Source organism: Lemur catta, chromosome 12, assembly GCF_020740605.2.
Source record: "Lemur catta isolate mLemCat1 chromosome 12, mLemCat1.pri, whole genome shotgun sequence".
Classification (NCBI taxonomy): Eukaryota; Metazoa; Chordata; class Mammalia; order Primates; family Lemuridae; genus Lemur; species Lemur catta.
This window is the reverse complement of record NC_059139.1, coordinates 4,049,282-4,065,926: the sequence shown is the minus strand read 5'-3', so window position 1 is coordinate 4,065,926 and position 16,645 is coordinate 4,049,282. Positions and strand designations below refer to the sequence as shown.

Sequence of the window (16,645 nt, the reverse complement as noted above, 5' to 3'; positions counted from 1 at the left end):
AAATTTTACATGTAAGTTTTAGATATTTAGAGTTTATATATGAAAGAATTCCATGGTATAACTGATTAACAGATTTTCCAAAGAGAAAAGAAAAAAAACGTAGCTAAAGGCATCTGTTCAGTTTGCAGAGGTGGTGCATGGACGATGATGATCTCAGGTGTTAATACCTTTTGAACAGTGTAAATTTGTTGAGACCAGAGTTCAAAAACTTCCCCAAAACTTGTTAGCAATGAATGCAAGGTTTAAATATGATACTTCATTATGGAAGAATTCCATTTTTTTTAAATAAGTGGCAGGTAGATTTACTGCTTGTGGCAGACTCAGGTTGAAAATTTTAGCCGGTCGCACTGAATATGCCTTTGTTTAAAATACCCGAAAAATTCCTCTTTAAGGTAAAATTTAAAATAGGCCTGGAAACTAAGTTCTTTTTTCCCCCTAGGTTGCAATTTTCTTTCTTTTTCTTCTTCTTTTTTTTTTTTTTTTTTTTTTTTTTTTTTTTTGAGATAGGGTCTCTGTCTATTGCCTAGGACCAGGGCTAGTATGCAGTGGCGTCATCATTGCTTGCTGCAACCTCAGACTCCTGGGCTCCAGTGATCCTCCTTGCCTCAGCCTCCCAAATTGCTGGGACTACAGACTCCAGCCACCGCTCCCAGCTAATTTTTCTATTTTTTGTAGAGATGGGATCTTTCTTGTGCCCAGGCTCTAGGTTGCAATTTTCTGATTTTCCCTAAGGACCAATATTTTCCCACTCCTGGTTTCCTGTGATCAGAAGGATAACTCATTTCTTACGCCTGAGAATGGAATGACCTCGTGAGCAGTTGGTTGCAAGCTGAGAAAATTTCTCAAATTATGGTGCAGTTTCCCACCATATAAGCCTCTGGCATACAGCCAGGGACATCATTTAAAAGCAGGCATCATGTCTCATAGGACATTTCCATCCTGCTGACCTTGTACCTTAAGCACATGTGAGTATGACCACCAAAGAAAATTAAACTTCACAGAGAAAGACAGGCATTACCCCTGGAAAAACTGGGCAGATAGCATTAGACAAGGACAGAAGATTAACAAATTTAATCTTTATTATAAAATGTATAAGGAAATAGTTTCCATTAATAAAAACATGAGAATAACTTTCATTAAATAAAAGTAGAACGTCAGAAATGTTTAATTATAGGAAAACTTTAGTAAAGAAATTAAATTAGCTTAATTGAATTTGCTGTGGAAAATTCTTTGAGTATAAATTTATCATTATTCACATAGTTTTGATTAAAATGTCTTTGTTGATGAGATTCTTTGCTCTAGGTCTGCAAATAAGTTTTGTAAGTATTTTTCCCAAGAGGAAGCAGATTAATATCTCTTTAGGTGTTGAATGAGGTTTCCTGTTCATTGTTTTCTTTTTGACTGAAAATTGAAATATAGTTAAAAAATATAAGGTGTTAGATTGTTCCTAAACTAGAAAGTTGATTGTGGTTTGTGAAAATTTAGATTGTTTTCTAATTGTTATTTATAATAATACCTATTTTGTAATTTAGCTTGAATATGACACATCTATTAAAATTGAATTGTCTACCTGTATAGAATTTTAAGTTCTTGAATACTTACTTTCTAGTGGAGATGGCACTATGAGAAAAAACATTGATGTCTGGAAGAAGTGGACCACCTTAAATAGCTTGCAGCTACATGGGTAAGTCAAACTTTGTGACTGGTAACACTGCATGACAAGTAGATTAGTAAAGATTTATTGTTAGATTATGTCACTGAGCATCCAGATCTTCTAAGGCTCTGAACATCAGACAACGATAGTAAATGGCCACCTTCAAGGGTTTGCTTATATATCGGAAGTTGTTTTTAAAACTTTTCAAGAGTAGTAACTGCAAATTGTATTCATTTCAGATACACATTTATTAAAAATACTTTTTATGAAAATTTCTTACAACATTTCACATGTTTTTTCATGAAATAACTCCTCTTAATGTCTTATTAATCTTTTTCCTTTCCATTCTTGTCCTTTTGTGTTCTTATTTTGCTTAACATTTTGATTTCTTCTTAGAAATATTTTTTGATTGGCTTTTTTTATGATGGGGAAAACTTTGTAAGAAAATTTGGAAAATTCTTAAATGAAAAGAAAATCTCAAAATTGTGATAACTTCTATTAATGTTTTGTGTATTGTGGTGTTTTTCTGTGTATAGGGATTTTTAAAATACTTGTTTTAAATAGATTTGATTGTTGTGTCAATAGAATTTTGTATTCTTGTTTTCATTTGACATGAAAAGTTGGAAGTTCTTGCAAGCAGGACCGTGCGTGATATAAAGTGTACTGATCGACATCCACCACACATAGCTCCAGCAGGGGATTTGGCTTCTTTATAACAGCAAAATCCTGTTTTTATGAAGCAGAGGCAAAAGTTAGGATTAGAATATATGAAGGAATACAAATTTTTCATAGAAAAATCACATATTTCTACAAGTATGGAAATTTTTAATAGTGAAATTCATCTAGTATGTTGAATTTAGTAATCAACTTTCTGCTTTGCTTGGTGACATATTCGGAAAGGTTAACTGAACTGTAAAGACAATTGTTTAAATAGATGCTTTTTTATTAACACAAACACCTTATATAAGTTTACTCTAATTTCACTTAGAATCTTAAGCTTTTTTATTATAAGTGTCATAAAAAATTGAGATAAATAAGTGACATAATTTATAGATAGGTGCTTCTAATATGTGTGCTTTGTGGACTAGTTCAGTCTTCTGTGACCTAACGTCAACCCTTAGCTTACAGCTACGTATTGCAACTCGAGGTGCTGAACAGCTGGCAGAAGGTGGGAGAATGGTGTATTCCACATGTTCACTGAACCCCATTGAGGATGAAGCAGTCATAGCGTCTTTGCTGGAAAAAAGTGAAGGTAAGCACACTGGATGCATCTCTTAATAAAAGTGTATGCTTTTCAAAAATGTTTTTTGCTAAGGAATGGTTTGTATTCCTATAGGCCTTTTCCTGGGCATTTGCTTATATGGTATATAATATAAAGTTTACCATCTTAATCATTTTTAAGTCTGCAGTTTGGCAGTGTTAGGTATATTCATATTGTTGTGCAACCATGTCCATCAACATCTGTCTCCAGAACTCTTCATCTTGCAAAACTGAAACTCTTGGATCTATAAATAGTAGCTCCCCATGTCTTCCTCTCCCTCAGTAACCACTGTTCTTTTTTTGGTCCCTGATTTTGACTACTCTAGGTACCTTATCTAAGTGAAATCGCATAGTGTTTGTCTTTCTGTGGCTGGCTTATTTTACTTAGTACTGTGTCCTCAAAGTTCATCCAAGTTGTAGCGTGTGTCAGAATTTTATTCCTTTTTAAGGCTAAATAACATTCCATTGTACATGTAAACCACATTTTTTATCCATTTATCGTTCAATGGACAGTGGGTTTCTTCCATCTTTTGGCTGTTGTGAATAGTGCTGCTGTGAACATAGTGTACAAATATCTCTTCGAGACCCTAGTTATAATTCTTTTGAACACATACCTAAAAGTGGAATTGCTGGATCATACGATAATTCTGTTTTTAGCTTTTTGAGGATCCCCCTCATACTGTTTTCTGTGTCGCTGCATCATTTTACATTCCCGCCCACAGTGCACAGGGGTTCCAATTTCTGTACATCTTTACCAACACGTCTTACTTTCTGGGGGGTTTTTTGTTGTTGCTAGTAGCCATCCTAATGGGTGTGAGGTGTTATCACACTATTTTCTACTATAGACATGTAGTGTAAAATATTCTGAAAGAGCAGTTTTTCTAATGTTTTTATATAAAATATTTGTTTTTGTTTTGCTGAAATCTTAACTTTTCCCATCATATCCTCCTTAAAGCAAATAATGAGAAATTTCAAACTTACACCGTGTTTCCAGAGTAGAACACTACTGAATTCACTGTGCCCATGTGTGTGAAGTAAGTTGCAATGTTACTAGTGAAATGTGTGTGCACTTTCTGAGCAGTGTCCACACCTGCTGTCCTTTCAGCTGGGTTCTTACCAGTGGCCTGGCCGGGCTGGGCTGGGCTGCAGCCCTCTGATCAGTCATGCCTTTAGGGACCTTTATACTGGAATTTAATGTGTTTATTTTGTTTTCCTGTACTTCCGTAGACCTACATAGAAATGTGATTTCTGAGTGATCCTTCTTGCATGGTCATGATCTCCGTGGTTTTGGTGGTACTTTATTTCAGAAGGTGTGTAAGGAGGACAGTGGCAGATATAATTTCCTAGTTAGTTTGACCACAGTAAAATCATACCCAGAAGTATGACTTTGGGTCAGTTGTGAAAACTGTTGAATCATGCTCAGATATGTCTCTAGCTAGAAATTTTAGAGAAATGTTGTTCCATGTAGCTTGAACCACACAAATACCTCATATAAGTCCCTTGCCACAGTCTGGTCTCAGATCTCGGAGAAACAGAAAATCGACATTTATTATTTCCACGTCCAATTGCTACTTAGTGCTCAAGCCTGAAGGGCAGTTTCAGTATTTGTGGATTCTCAAACTGCTTTCTTAGAACTGACCTCCTCTGGTTTCTTGGTGCGGGGCTTTCTTGACTTGGAGTGGCAGCCACAGCCCCATCTCATGCTGCTCAGTAAGGTTTTTGAAGATCCTTTAAGCGTTCATTCGATTACCTCTGCTAAGTCTCTGTTGCCTGATTAAGAACTCTATGTATTTCTTTTTGTTCCTTTTCCTCTTTTAAATATGTAGCTGGGACCAAAAGCCACGTCTCCTGCTGATTTAGGAGAGAACAGGCCCTTGTCTCCACTAAGCTGGCCTTCCCTTGTGTTGGGTGGCATAAAACTGAATGTTTAAAAATTTCCACAGTTCATTTTAAATGTTGCTTTTTGGTTCTGGGATGTTTGTTAGACATAAAGCCATGAAGACCCAAATCATCTAACTGGTGTGTTTCTAGAACAGGGAGATGGACCAGGCACTCTGAATCCCAGCCTCATATCACATACCAGGCTGCCTTCTAAGCAGAGTTAGTCTTGCATTCATGTTGGACTCTGCAGCCTCTTTTCATTGGAACAGCTTTTTTGCACTATAATTTCCATATTGTAACATTCATTTTAAGTGTACAGTTCAATGATTTTTAATAATTTTACTGAGTTCAATACCCCTTACCAGGGTCCAGTTTTAGACATTTTCTTCATCCCCAGAAGGTCCCTCATGCCCATTAGCACTCGCTTCCTGTTCCCATCCCAGCCTGGGCAGCCACTGATCTACTTTTCATCAATGGAATGTCCTTCCCTGGACATTCCCTGTAAGTGGAATCATACAATGTGAGATCGTCTGTGTCTGGCTTCTTCCACTGGGCATAATTACCAGGCCTTTCTAAAAAACAGATATATCTATATATTCTTTTTGCTACATAGGGGCTTTGGAGCTGGCCGATGTGTCTTCTGAATTACCAGGGCTGAAATGGATGTCTGGAATCACACAGTGGAAGGTAATCTTTCTTCAAGGACTTCAGTTCAGAAGAGTAGGTTCAGCTTAAGAGACTTAGAGTCATAAAAGTTTTAAAGTATGCATTTTTGGGTAGCTTGAATAAATACTACATCAGGTTATGTAGTTGAATCAATTTAAAAATTATATTTAATGACAAATGATACGATTATACAAATGTGGAAAAGCTTTCTTGCTCTTATTTCACCTGTAGGAATCAGCTTTGTTACTCTTCTCCCCATAAGATAACTTTGCTTTTTTAATGGTCTGGAATTCCAGTTTCACTTCCAATATGAAACAATTCACTTTACAGTTTTAGGCCAGAGTCAGTTTTGAGGATTTAAACAACAATAAAAAACTACATGAAAAATGTTGTCTTATAATGGTTGTCCTGGTTTTTTGGAATGAAAGTATTTCATCTTTGTTTTTAACAAGTTTTATGTAATTTGGAGATTTTCTGTAAAGATTGGTTTGTTTTTATCTTGGCAGATAGTCTTCCTGTCTTTGGAGAGAGTGAGATTCACCATTTGTCACATTTGAGAGCACTTGCACTGTTACTCTGTGATTTCTTATTATTAGATAGTGCCGATAATCCAGAAATGTGCCTTCCCGTGTTGCAGGTAATGACAAAAGATGGGCAGTGGTTTACAGATTGGGATGATGTCCCTCACAGCAGACATACCCAGATTCGACCCACCATGTTCCCACCAAAGGACCCGGAAAAGTTACAATCGATGCACCTAGAGCGGTGGTAAGTGTGTGAGGCTCTCCGGGTTAGGAAGCTCCAGTCCTCTGGGAAGCTGATACGCTTTGTTGGGATGAGTTAGGCAGCAGGGTGACAACCTCAGAGGTGTGAACTTCCCAGCAGGTACGACATTCTCAATGACTGTCAGTCACTGGCAATAGGCATTTATAAATAGTGAAATTGGTAAGAGCCTAAATGGTAATACTTTGAATACTTCGTGAACCTTTACATATTACATACTCGCCATTCTATGAGTGAGGGTTGCCTAAGTATCTGCAGTAAGACATGACTTTTCTCTCACATCATCTTTGTCGTATTTGTCTTAACACTAAAAGGATGCATTTTAGATCAGTTAAAAAGCGTGAATTCCTTTTTTTTAGCCTTAGGATATTACCACATCATCAGAATACTGGAGGGTTCTTTGTGGCAGTATTAGTGAAAAAATCATCAATGCCATGGAATAAACGTCAGCAAAAGGTAAGTTTTTTTTTTCTTTTTCCCAAAATAACAATATTTCTTCAAGTGCTTTTAAGACAAAACCTACCAGTTTAGTGGGAGATGTGCAGCGATGAAGAGGAGTTGGATGGGCTGCAGCAGAGGGTGGAGCCTGAACGAGAGGAAATTCATGTAAATTTCAGGTTTTCAAAACACATTTCTTAGGGGATGGGTAAGTGAAACGAGAGTGTAATGCTCCCTGCCTCCAGTCGGAAGCCTCCCAGCTTCTGTTCCGGTTCTGGGTGGGTGCAGAGCCCCTGCTGACCCCAGGCAGGCCTGGCTTCAGCGTGGCTGTACGGGATGATGAAAGACTTGGTCCAGGCCTGGCTAAAAACGTACTTCCTGACCTGTAGTAATGAATCTAAAAACCTGCCTGCCGGTTCCTTTCTGAGGCAAATCAGGAAGCCGAGAGGTGAGGAAAGCACAGCCTTCCTGTCTTGGCACAGTGCTCCACGCCTTGTTGTGTATTGGCCTTTTTGTCATGTTATTACCTACGTAACGGGTTTTGACTTTTCCTTCATTTTGCCTCTGATAACATTGTCTTACTTGTTAGAACAATGTGGTGTCATTTGTTCATTTAAATATTAATACTTCTCCCCTTTCAGTTATGTTGGTTTCTTAATCATTTAGTTCAACACGTGTTTTGGTTGTCTTCCCTGTATGTTTGCACAACTTATGCTGCTGGGGGCCTGCGGGTCACTCCAGTACAGTGTCAATGGGCAGCACGCCCTAGTCTAGTTGAGGTGACGAGGCGTGTGAACACACAGCTGGAACACAAGCCAGGGAATTCGGTTGTGGAGGTAGCACAGAGAGAGAGTGGTGGAGAAGGGGCCATTTGAGCCAGCCTCTGAGCAAGGCGCCATTGCCAGCAGGGGCAGAAGGCTGTCACTGACCTGGTTCCGAGGCTTGGAGTTTGTCTGTCTGTTCTATGTGGAAATAAAAGGCACTCTCTGGGAGGCAGTGTTGCGTAGTGTTAAGAGCACAGAATCTCAGACTCCAGTTCCTCCACTGTATACCTCTGTGACCTTGGAGAAAATGTGGAACTTGCCTGTTTAGAAGCATCTTAATTTGTAAATGTCATTGGAACTAGGAATTCCTACTTTTACCAGTCTTGTGACTTGTTAGAAGGAATACTACACGTATTTTTAAAGATTTTTTGATACAAGTAAAACATTTTGCTCATCCTCAAAGCCAAGTGTAAATTATACTATTGCCCTAATTCAGAAGTTTATTCTTCAGTGCCTGTTTCCATAGTGCCTGGAGATGTGTTCTTTTTCCTAATTCCCACAGCGGTTTGTCTGTAGGCCCTGGAACAGTTCTCGCTTTTTTTTCTTATTATTATACATGTACTTTTTGCCCTCACCTGATGTTTTAGGAATCATGTTTACCCATTCTTTGTGTCCTTCCTTGTGGCTTACACAGAGCAGATGCACAATAAGCATTTTTAGATGGAAACAAGCTGGTGTGATGGGCCTGTCCAAAGGCTACATATGCTCTTTGTGGGAGTAAGGTGTAATCAGCTTTAACACCAAAGAAATGGTGTCCATGAATTTCATTTACAATAGCTAACATTTAAAATGACACTTTAATAAAATTCTCTTGTTTTTATGCATGTAATGCTGTGCAAAAATGTAACTGATTTTGTGAACTTGGTATTTTTAGTTTTCTTGTAGCATTGCAAAATATGCTGCTCTATGTGTGTAAATGAACTTTTCCCCTCGGACAGCTGCAGGGTAAGTCTTCAGAGAGCAGAGAAACCACACAGTTGGGCCCTGCAGATCCCACAGAAGGGAAACCCACCAACCCCTCCAAGCTGGAAAGCCAGTCGGTCACAGGAACTGGCGACACAGAAATAATTCAAACAACTGAGAATTTAGAGAATAATGGCAATAAGAGAGATGGCGTGTGTGGGTAAGAGAAAGGGTTATGTCTTGATAATGATCTAGTGTTTTCTCAGCCCTCTTGTATTAAATGGGATCCCACAGCTGCACCTGTTGGGGGTTGCACGGGTGGGTTTGAGAGCACACCACATGTGTGGTATTGACACACACGTGTGGGTGCTACACTCCGCGTGTGGAGGTTAGAAGCTGTGGGCATCTGCTTCCTGGTACGGAACACGTGCAGAAAACCCCATGCTGCATGGAACAGGGCGAGCACTGGTGGAAGAGGAAGGATGTGCTTTAGGTATTTAACTTATCTCGAAGATCACAGGTTTATTTGTCATATCTTAATTCCTTTTTTAGTCCTCCTCCTTCAAAGAAAATGAAGTTATTTGGATTTAAAGAAGATCCATTTGTGTTTATTCCTGAGGATGACCCACTCCTTCCCCCTATCGAGTAAGGGTTAATGCAGTCTTTTTAATTTTTTAATTCTTCATTTAAAGAAATTTACTGTCGAGTAATAAATGCACACTGACCACATTTAGCCATTGTTTTGTATTTAGTGCTGTATGGCTTTTTTTTAATTGCGTGTTAGAACAGGATGACACTTTAGAGGTTGTTTACTCAACTTTTCAATGTAAGCAAAAGAGAAAGCTTTATGCGCAAAGAACGTGGAAAGATGATGAATGAGAAAACTGGACTGTGATCCTCCTGAGCGTGATTACAGAGTTCAGTTGAGAGTCCAGTGGCCAAGGCTGCACAGTCAGCTCCTGCTGCAGAAACGAAGAAGGGGCGGCGGGGGTGCTAAGTGGGGGTAATGTAGGCAGAGCATAGAGAAAAAGTGCTCAGGATAACAGTCACAGACTCTTGTGTTTCTTATTCATTAAATTTTAGTATATGTATGTCAGAGTAGCCACTTAGGTTTTCTTTATAACTGGTCCTTTGCATACATTTGTAAAAATCTTTTCTTAAAAATTAAGTTTCAAAAATAGTGTTCTCAGGTCCTTGTCACTGGAGTAGCTGCTGATGGGAAGCTGCACTTGTTAATGTAGGCCCCTGATTCAGTTGTGCCCCAAATAAATACTGCCTGGAGGTTTCAGGTGGAAGGAGCCGAAGCTTGGACGGTGGGGTGCAGAGCAGAGCCCGGTGCCCTCACACCGCACTGTAGCTTTGGACATTCAAGTCTGTAGGAGAATGAGGTGTTCGGAAAGTCTACCAGAAATTAAACTAGTATACACAACACTATTTTGTTTCCAGGAAATTTTATGCTTTGGATCCTTCCTTCCCCAAGATGAACTTGTTAACTCGGACTACAGAAGGGAAGAAACGGCAGCTCTACATGGTTTCCAAGGAGCTGCGAAACGTGCTGCTGAACAACAGCGAGAGGATGAAGGTACCGCCACCGGGCGCGGACGGGTGTGGCTTTTTACTTCCTTTACGAGGACAGGTTTGATTTGGGTGGAGCAAATCCCAGCACCTGCCTTCCCCGTCTACAGCATTGGCTGAGGGGGTCCCTGAGCCTGCCTTGTGGCTTCAGAGCTGTTGGCCAGCACAGGGCTGAGGGGTCCCCACCATAGTCCTCCTGACTCTGGTGGCCTGTGGCCTGTGCCACTGTCCTCAGCAGCTGGACAAGCCTTGGTGTGGTCCTCATGGCTTGGCCTCCTGGGAGAGAGTGCAGAGGGTTTGGGGGCTGCGACTGCTGCTGCTCCTGTGGCCCTTTGATTTGTCCTTTCAGACATTTTCCTTAGAACTTTGCCAGTTTTAGGCCCCCCTTTCATTTGCATTACTGTTTATTCTCTGGGGGCATTCCCCCCTTGCCTGTTTGTTTAATGCAGCAGGTCACCAAGTGCTCTAGGGCCTCCATGGAGTCAGAACTATTTCCGTAACAACACTAAGACAAGATGTGCTTTTTCACTCCTCACCTGGGGGTTGCAGCCCAGGTGACTTGTGACAGCATCCTTAGTGGCTGCTGGAATGTGTGCTGACATATTCTTGTGTTTTCAGAGTTTCCCAGGTTTAATTTCTACGGCGGTAGTTATTCCTGCCCTCGAGCCCATGTACGCAGAAGCTGTTAGTCGGTTGTTGAGAACCCTGTTAGAGGCAGGTGGCTTCTCAGTGGTTTTCTGTTTCTTCTTCCTTCTCCCCTTTGCAGGAGCTGCTTCCGTACAGCCTTGCCTCCTTTCAGCAGGGGGGTTGTTGTAATTGATTATCCTGAGTTTATCTGTGTGTGTATTTCAGCTAATTTTTTCATTTATAGGTCATTAACACAGGGATAAAAGTCTGGTGTCGAAATAACAGTGGTGAAGAGTTTGACTGTGCTTTCCGGCTGGCACAGGAGGTAATTTTGGGACGAGACTTGAGTAACACGAGCCCTGAATCCCTGGGAACCGGTTGAGAGGACACCGGGCTTTGTAGCCGGCAGGACACTCCTGCATCAGGTCATCCAGCTTCCTCCTCTGGGGGGCCCATAGTGAGGCCAGGACATCATGCACAGAACGTCCCTCAGAGCCCGATTGCTGTCTTTCATGACTGGCATTCTGGTGATCTATCTCTTATTTCCACAGGGAATATATACATTGTACCCATTTATTAATTCAAGAATTATTACCGTGTCAATGGAAGATGTCAAGACACTATTGACCCAGGAAAATCCATTTTTTAGAAAACTCAGCAGTGAGACATACAGTCAAGCCAAGGACCTGGGTAAGCAGTTTGAATCGCATGGAGGCTTAACTTGTATTATCTTTATAAGGGCAGTGAAAATACAAGTGTTTCTTTTTCTGGCATATTTATTAATCATATTTTTCAGTATATTGTAGCTTTCTTTTTACTGATTATATCAGTTTTCAGAGGGTTTTTGTGGAAGCCTAATTGAATGTTCAGGATCAAAGGCACCTCTTGGGGGTTGCTCTACTTCCCTGGGCCCTGGGAGAGCCCTTGGTGTCACCCAGCAGCCCGCGGTGAGCCTGTGTGAGTAGCCCCAGCCAGAGCTCCTGCCCAGCTGCCTGTTGGCAGGTCCCTGGTGCTTGGGTTCATCTGTTACTAATACAAGGAACACAGGTAGACAAGACCAGTTAACATCTGGGTTGTTTGGTGTTTTAACCACCTTTGTTGAAGCAAAATAGTACAGTCTCGCCAGCAGTTGCTACTGTTCTGCTAGCCAGCCAGGATAGATTATTGGTTGCATTATTGTTTGCATATTTCATAAACTTCCACTTCAAATCACTCTAGTGACCTTTTCCCCTAATCATGAAAATAATTTCACCAAGCCATTCTAATTTTGTCCTTCTTTTGTGTTCATTCTTATTTTTTATAACTTACTGTTCAATGTTTCTGACTCGGTTTGATGAAAACCACACAAATCAGTTACTGCAGTTATGTAACCATATCTCTTACCTGTCCCTGCTATTGTCTCCTTGGGTGAAAACCACAATTTAAAGTAGAGATTATTTTAAGGAATAAGGAAACTGTCCTTGTTTTCTTTTTTCTTGTAATCCTGCATTTAGGTGATTGCAGTATCATTTTTTACAATTCTTGTGTATTTCATGCTGTTTCTAGGAGTTGGTGCTATAATTTATTTTATCTTGAATTTTGAGGATTAACCAGTAGTTACTTCCCAGCCTCCCTGCTTCTTGGAGTGACTGGTCAAGTCACTTCACTTTAAATCCCTTGTGTCGGTCCCCGTCCAGGTTGTCCTCATTGCTCTGCTCGGACTTAGCTTCATGTTCAGAGGCCTCTTTTTTCCATCCAGATCTCTGAGACCAAGAGTGTGTATTATTAATATTTGTTCACTTTCTTCACAATCCACTCACACAGCACTAGGCACCTAAACATGCTCGTTGTATGTGCCCACTACCTGGAAAACTTGGCAAATGTGCGTCTGTTTCTCTTCCAGCAAAGGGAAGCATCGTGCTGAAGTATGAACCGGATTCTGCGTAAGTCGGTACACACCTTGTCATTAGATGTACATGCCTCGTAGCCGTGTAGTCATCAGCCGTGTAGTGATCCCGTTGGGGAGGGAAGGGTTACGGGAGGGTGGGACCTTCCTGACTCAGAAGCCTTTTATGAGGTTCCCCTGAAGGTAGTATCGTGAGAACTTCAGAACTGAAATATTCTTGTAGGTCATCATGAGGACACTTTTTTATAGAACATGCAGGCCGAATAAATGTGTTTTTATTTATAGAGAATAAAATGTGTAGTACTTATTCTTTAAGCGTTAGAAATTAAGTCGAGTTTATGTCTAATGCAGAATAAACGTAAAGACAGGACAGTTAGGCGAGGTTGAGTTCTTGTGTCTTCATCATCGGTTCAGACGATGTGTGTAGGTCACCTGCATGTGTCAGGTGTCGTTCCAGGGGTGGGGCATGGGGAGCTCGGTGCTCATGGTCACCGGCATGGTCTCCCCGGATCCTCATGGAGTCCACGGAGCAGCAGTCCTGGTGTCAGCAGCACTTGTCGGATGAGGACAGCAGGACACAGAGTTAGGTGGCTTCCCCGAGTGCCTCAGCTCGAGTGGCAGGGTCAGATCTCACCTGTGACAGCTGCCCCTTTGTGAAATAAAGCACCATTTTGAAGAGGAGGAAATAAAACAGGGTGCAGGGCTGAGCGGGATTTGGGGGGTGGTTAGGTAGAGCCACAGTGTAGGTTCTTTGGGAAGTTGGCATTTGATGCCTGGTCTGAGGGATGAGAAGGAACTGCCCGGGGACCCCTGAGACAGGGACGGGCTGGAGGGCCATGCGGTGGGGCTTAGGGCTCAGCCTAGGAGGGAAGGAGAACCGACAGGTGAGACCTGCGCCCCTGCATGGCGAAGGGGCTCTTGTGTCCTTGGGAGTGGACTGCAGAGAGTGGGTGGGCAGGGGAGGGCGCAGACCAGCTGGGGGGGCGGCTGCAGTGCGGTCGTGCAGGGGGCCATGGGGATGCGTCCAAGGTGGGTTGTGTGTGGGCAGTGACAGGGAGGAGCACCCAAGCTGGGCTTCTGGGTTTTGAGTTGAACAAATGTCATCTCCCAAAGTGGGAAGACAAGGAAGGAACTAACATACTAATGCTTAAATAGACTTGAGAGTAGACATTAGGGTAGGCAGCTGGATAGAAGTATTAGGAATTCAGAGGAAAGAAAGCCCCAGCTATGAACATTTGGGATTTATGAGCGTCTAGATCCAGTATAAAGCTGTGAGGCTTGTGAGATAACTTAGAAAGATGGTGTCGGTGGACAGAGAGGGCGTTGGTCCACCCGGGGTCTGCCATCACTGGAAGAGGCAAAGGCGGTAGAAATGGGAGTGGCCGGGAGGCTGCAGCAAAGCCGTGCATGGACAGTGCAGCAGCTGAGGGGGTGGTTCTGGGAGGCTGGAGTAGGGAACTGTGTCCCACGCAGAGGTGGCAAAGGTGGGTGGCATTGGCCGTGGGTGGAGTGGCAGCTGATGGGAGAGGGCAGAGCAGTGCAGAGCTGGTGTGGCGGGCTCCTAAGTGTTGGCTGTGAGCGCCAGTGGTGGGGCTTTGCGGGGCGAGGGTGGTGGGTCACGAGGAGGTTTCAGGTGGGAGAGGCAGGGGCGTGCTTGTCTGCTGGGTCGCAGAGGCCTGGTGCTTTTACCAAGCAGTTTGGATAAGGGCCCAGCAATGGTTTTTCAAACCATGTGGCCCACGAAGAAAACGTTGGGCTATCTTAAGATAAGGATTCACTTTTCCACATGGAAACACCAGTTTTTACTAGTTGAAATACACAGGTGAAAAGACAGCTTCAGGAATAATTATTAGATATTTTTTTTAAAAAGGTGGCAGTTTGGGAATTTCTTATATTTTCCTCTCACTTAGTGTCCATGCTTTACACTAGGAAAATGGAAAGGTAATTAAGTAGGGCTTCTAGGAGCCTAAAAACTAGAGCAGAGGCGGTATGGAAGAAGTTAAATAACAATGCGCAAAGCACTTGCGAAGGGCGGCCTGCGTGGTACACATGGTACACACGCCGACTGCCCTCTGCTGAGGGAGGGTCGAGCGGGCCTCGGGCTGGAGGCTGGGACGCTTCGGCACGGAGTGCTGCACGCTGGGAGCAGGAGCGGCATGGCCCGGCAGGGCTCAGTTTGCGACATGGGGTCACTAGACACCGTGTTAGGCAAAGCACTGAGTGTCGAAAGGATGGTCCTGGGTCCCACACCTGGTTCTGCCGTCTGCTCACTGGCATTATTACTTTGGGCAAGTCACCCAGGCTCTAAGGAGCCTCAGTCCATTCTGTCATGGAAATGTGAGGGCAGCTGTGAGGAGCACGGGGGGAAATGGTTCTCGTTCATTGGCCGGGGAGCATGGGTAGAACTTTACACTTGAGGAAGTAGGCAGAAATTCTAGCATTGGAAGTGTGTGTGAAATCTGAAGATTTGCAGGCTGTTCCATTGTGAACTCTCAGAAGGAAAGGCCAACCCGAGGGTGTTGATCTTATTTGGGACGTGAAGAAGGCCCCTAGGATCACAGCTTAAAATGTCCTTCCAATAGTTTTGGCGGTTTTGTGGGTATTTTTTTGTTTTTTGAGAGGTTGCATATTAATATCTCTTTAGATGCAATTGTGAGAATGTTTAACATTTACACGAAGCCATTTTTATTTGTAGGAACCCAGATGCCCTTCAGTGTCCCATTGTGATGTGTGGGTGGCGGGGAAAGGCCTCCATCCGAACGTTCGTGCCCAAGAATGAACGGCTTCATTATCTCAGGATGATGGGGCTGGAGGTGTCGGCAGAAAAGAAGAAAGAAGGGGCTGTTCCAGCGGGCGAGAGCGCAGGTGGTGCCGGGCAGCCAGAGGGCGAGGTGAGTGAGGAGCAGAGAGCAGGGGCGGCCGGCAGCCTGGACGCAGAAGCGAGCTGTGACCACAATGTGGCGGCAGGATGTGACCTGGACGCGGAAGCGGGCTGTGACTCTGACACGGCAGCGGGCTGTGACCCAACGGGGGCCGAGCTGGCCCGGTGAGCGGGCCCAGGCAGGACCCCGCCTTCGTCGTCATCGTCTGAAACCAAATCCAGAACTGACTCTGACCGCTTTTAAACATGCAGACTGACGGGTGACGGGAGCGGCCCGAGTGATCAGCACTGCTTTCCTGTGCTTAGAAAAGGTATTCTTTGGGCACCCTAGGAGTTGCTCGTTTTGCTTTGTTTCTCTGGCCAAGCTGTGTCTGGTGTGTCTGCTGCAGTCATAGACTTTCACTGTTACAGGCGTACTTCTATCAAGAAGTAAAACTACCCTTGCAGAAATTTCAGGTCCCTTTTGTTAAGCCTATATTGATTGGTCTTAAGGTCCAGTATTTTTTTAAGTATTATTTATAGAAAGAATGTATAACTCTATGAATTGTTGGGAAACTGTACTATAAGCTTTAATAATTGAGTTGCACATTAGCAGTGTGACCTTAATATGCAGTGGGGTTAATATCTGAGGCCTCAGATGACCTCTGTGCCTTTTGTAATAAAGGATAAAATAAGATGTTTCTCAGAGCAAGAGCTGTATTGTGAATTGTGATACTAATTATGAGGGAATTTTATGTGCTTTTATTGAATGAAGTGCTTTGCAATTTTTATTTTTAAATGGGGCTTGGGATCCTTGGAATATTTAAATAAAGTTAATGATAATGTGTATTTCGTATGACTCTTGTTTGTTTCTTGCTCTCATGAGGCAGAAAGAACAAAGTTTTTTCTTTTTTGGCTAAATGGAAATGTTAGAATTGCAGCCTCTTTGTTTATCTAGTGAAAGGTGTTTCCCTGCGAGGGCTGCTGTCGAGGGGAGGCAGCCGTCTGGCGAGCAGCGCTGTGCTGAGGCGCTCTCCTGTGGCCGGCCCTCCTCTGCCTGGAGGGAGCAGACTGGGGGGACTGAGGGAGGTCTCCAGGCCTGGGGCGGGCTCCTTCGGGCACGGGCTGAGGGACCTGTCCGTGAGGCTCATGGGCAGGAGCTGCCTGGACACCTCAGTCCGTCACACTCACTGACGGGTTCTGGGGCCAGTGACACCTTATCAAGATGATATCAAAACCTCAACACCCTGCAGCTGGGCAGTGGGTGGGCCTCAGGCCTGCGCCTGGCC

General features: G+C 43.1%; 1 protein-coding gene across 1 annotated transcript in view; it reads left to right on the top strand.

The window, feature by feature from the left end:
- NSUN2 (NOP2/Sun RNA methyltransferase 2) overlaps positions 1-16,207 on the top strand; it is a 28,138-nt gene extending 11,931 nt beyond the window's left edge. Inside the window, exons 8-19 of the mRNA XM_045565820.1 lie at positions 1,610-1,684; positions 2,776-2,906; positions 5,409-5,482; positions 6,099-6,229; positions 6,604-6,700; positions 8,445-8,629; positions 8,962-9,054; positions 9,856-9,991; positions 10,856-10,936; positions 11,163-11,301; positions 12,494-12,533; positions 15,192-16,207. Of these exons, the coding sequence (XP_045421776.1) occupies positions 1,610-1,684; positions 2,776-2,906; positions 5,409-5,482; positions 6,099-6,229; positions 6,604-6,700; positions 8,445-8,629; positions 8,962-9,054; positions 9,856-9,991; positions 10,856-10,936; positions 11,163-11,301; positions 12,494-12,533; positions 15,192-15,546 (1,537 nt within the window). The 3' untranslated portion in view covers positions 15,547-16,207. The remainder of the gene's footprint in view (positions 1-1,609; positions 1,685-2,775; positions 2,907-5,408; positions 5,483-6,098; positions 6,230-6,603; positions 6,701-8,444; positions 8,630-8,961; positions 9,055-9,855; positions 9,992-10,855; positions 10,937-11,162; positions 11,302-12,493; positions 12,534-15,191) is intronic.
- Positions 16,208-16,645: the final 438 nt, after the last annotated feature.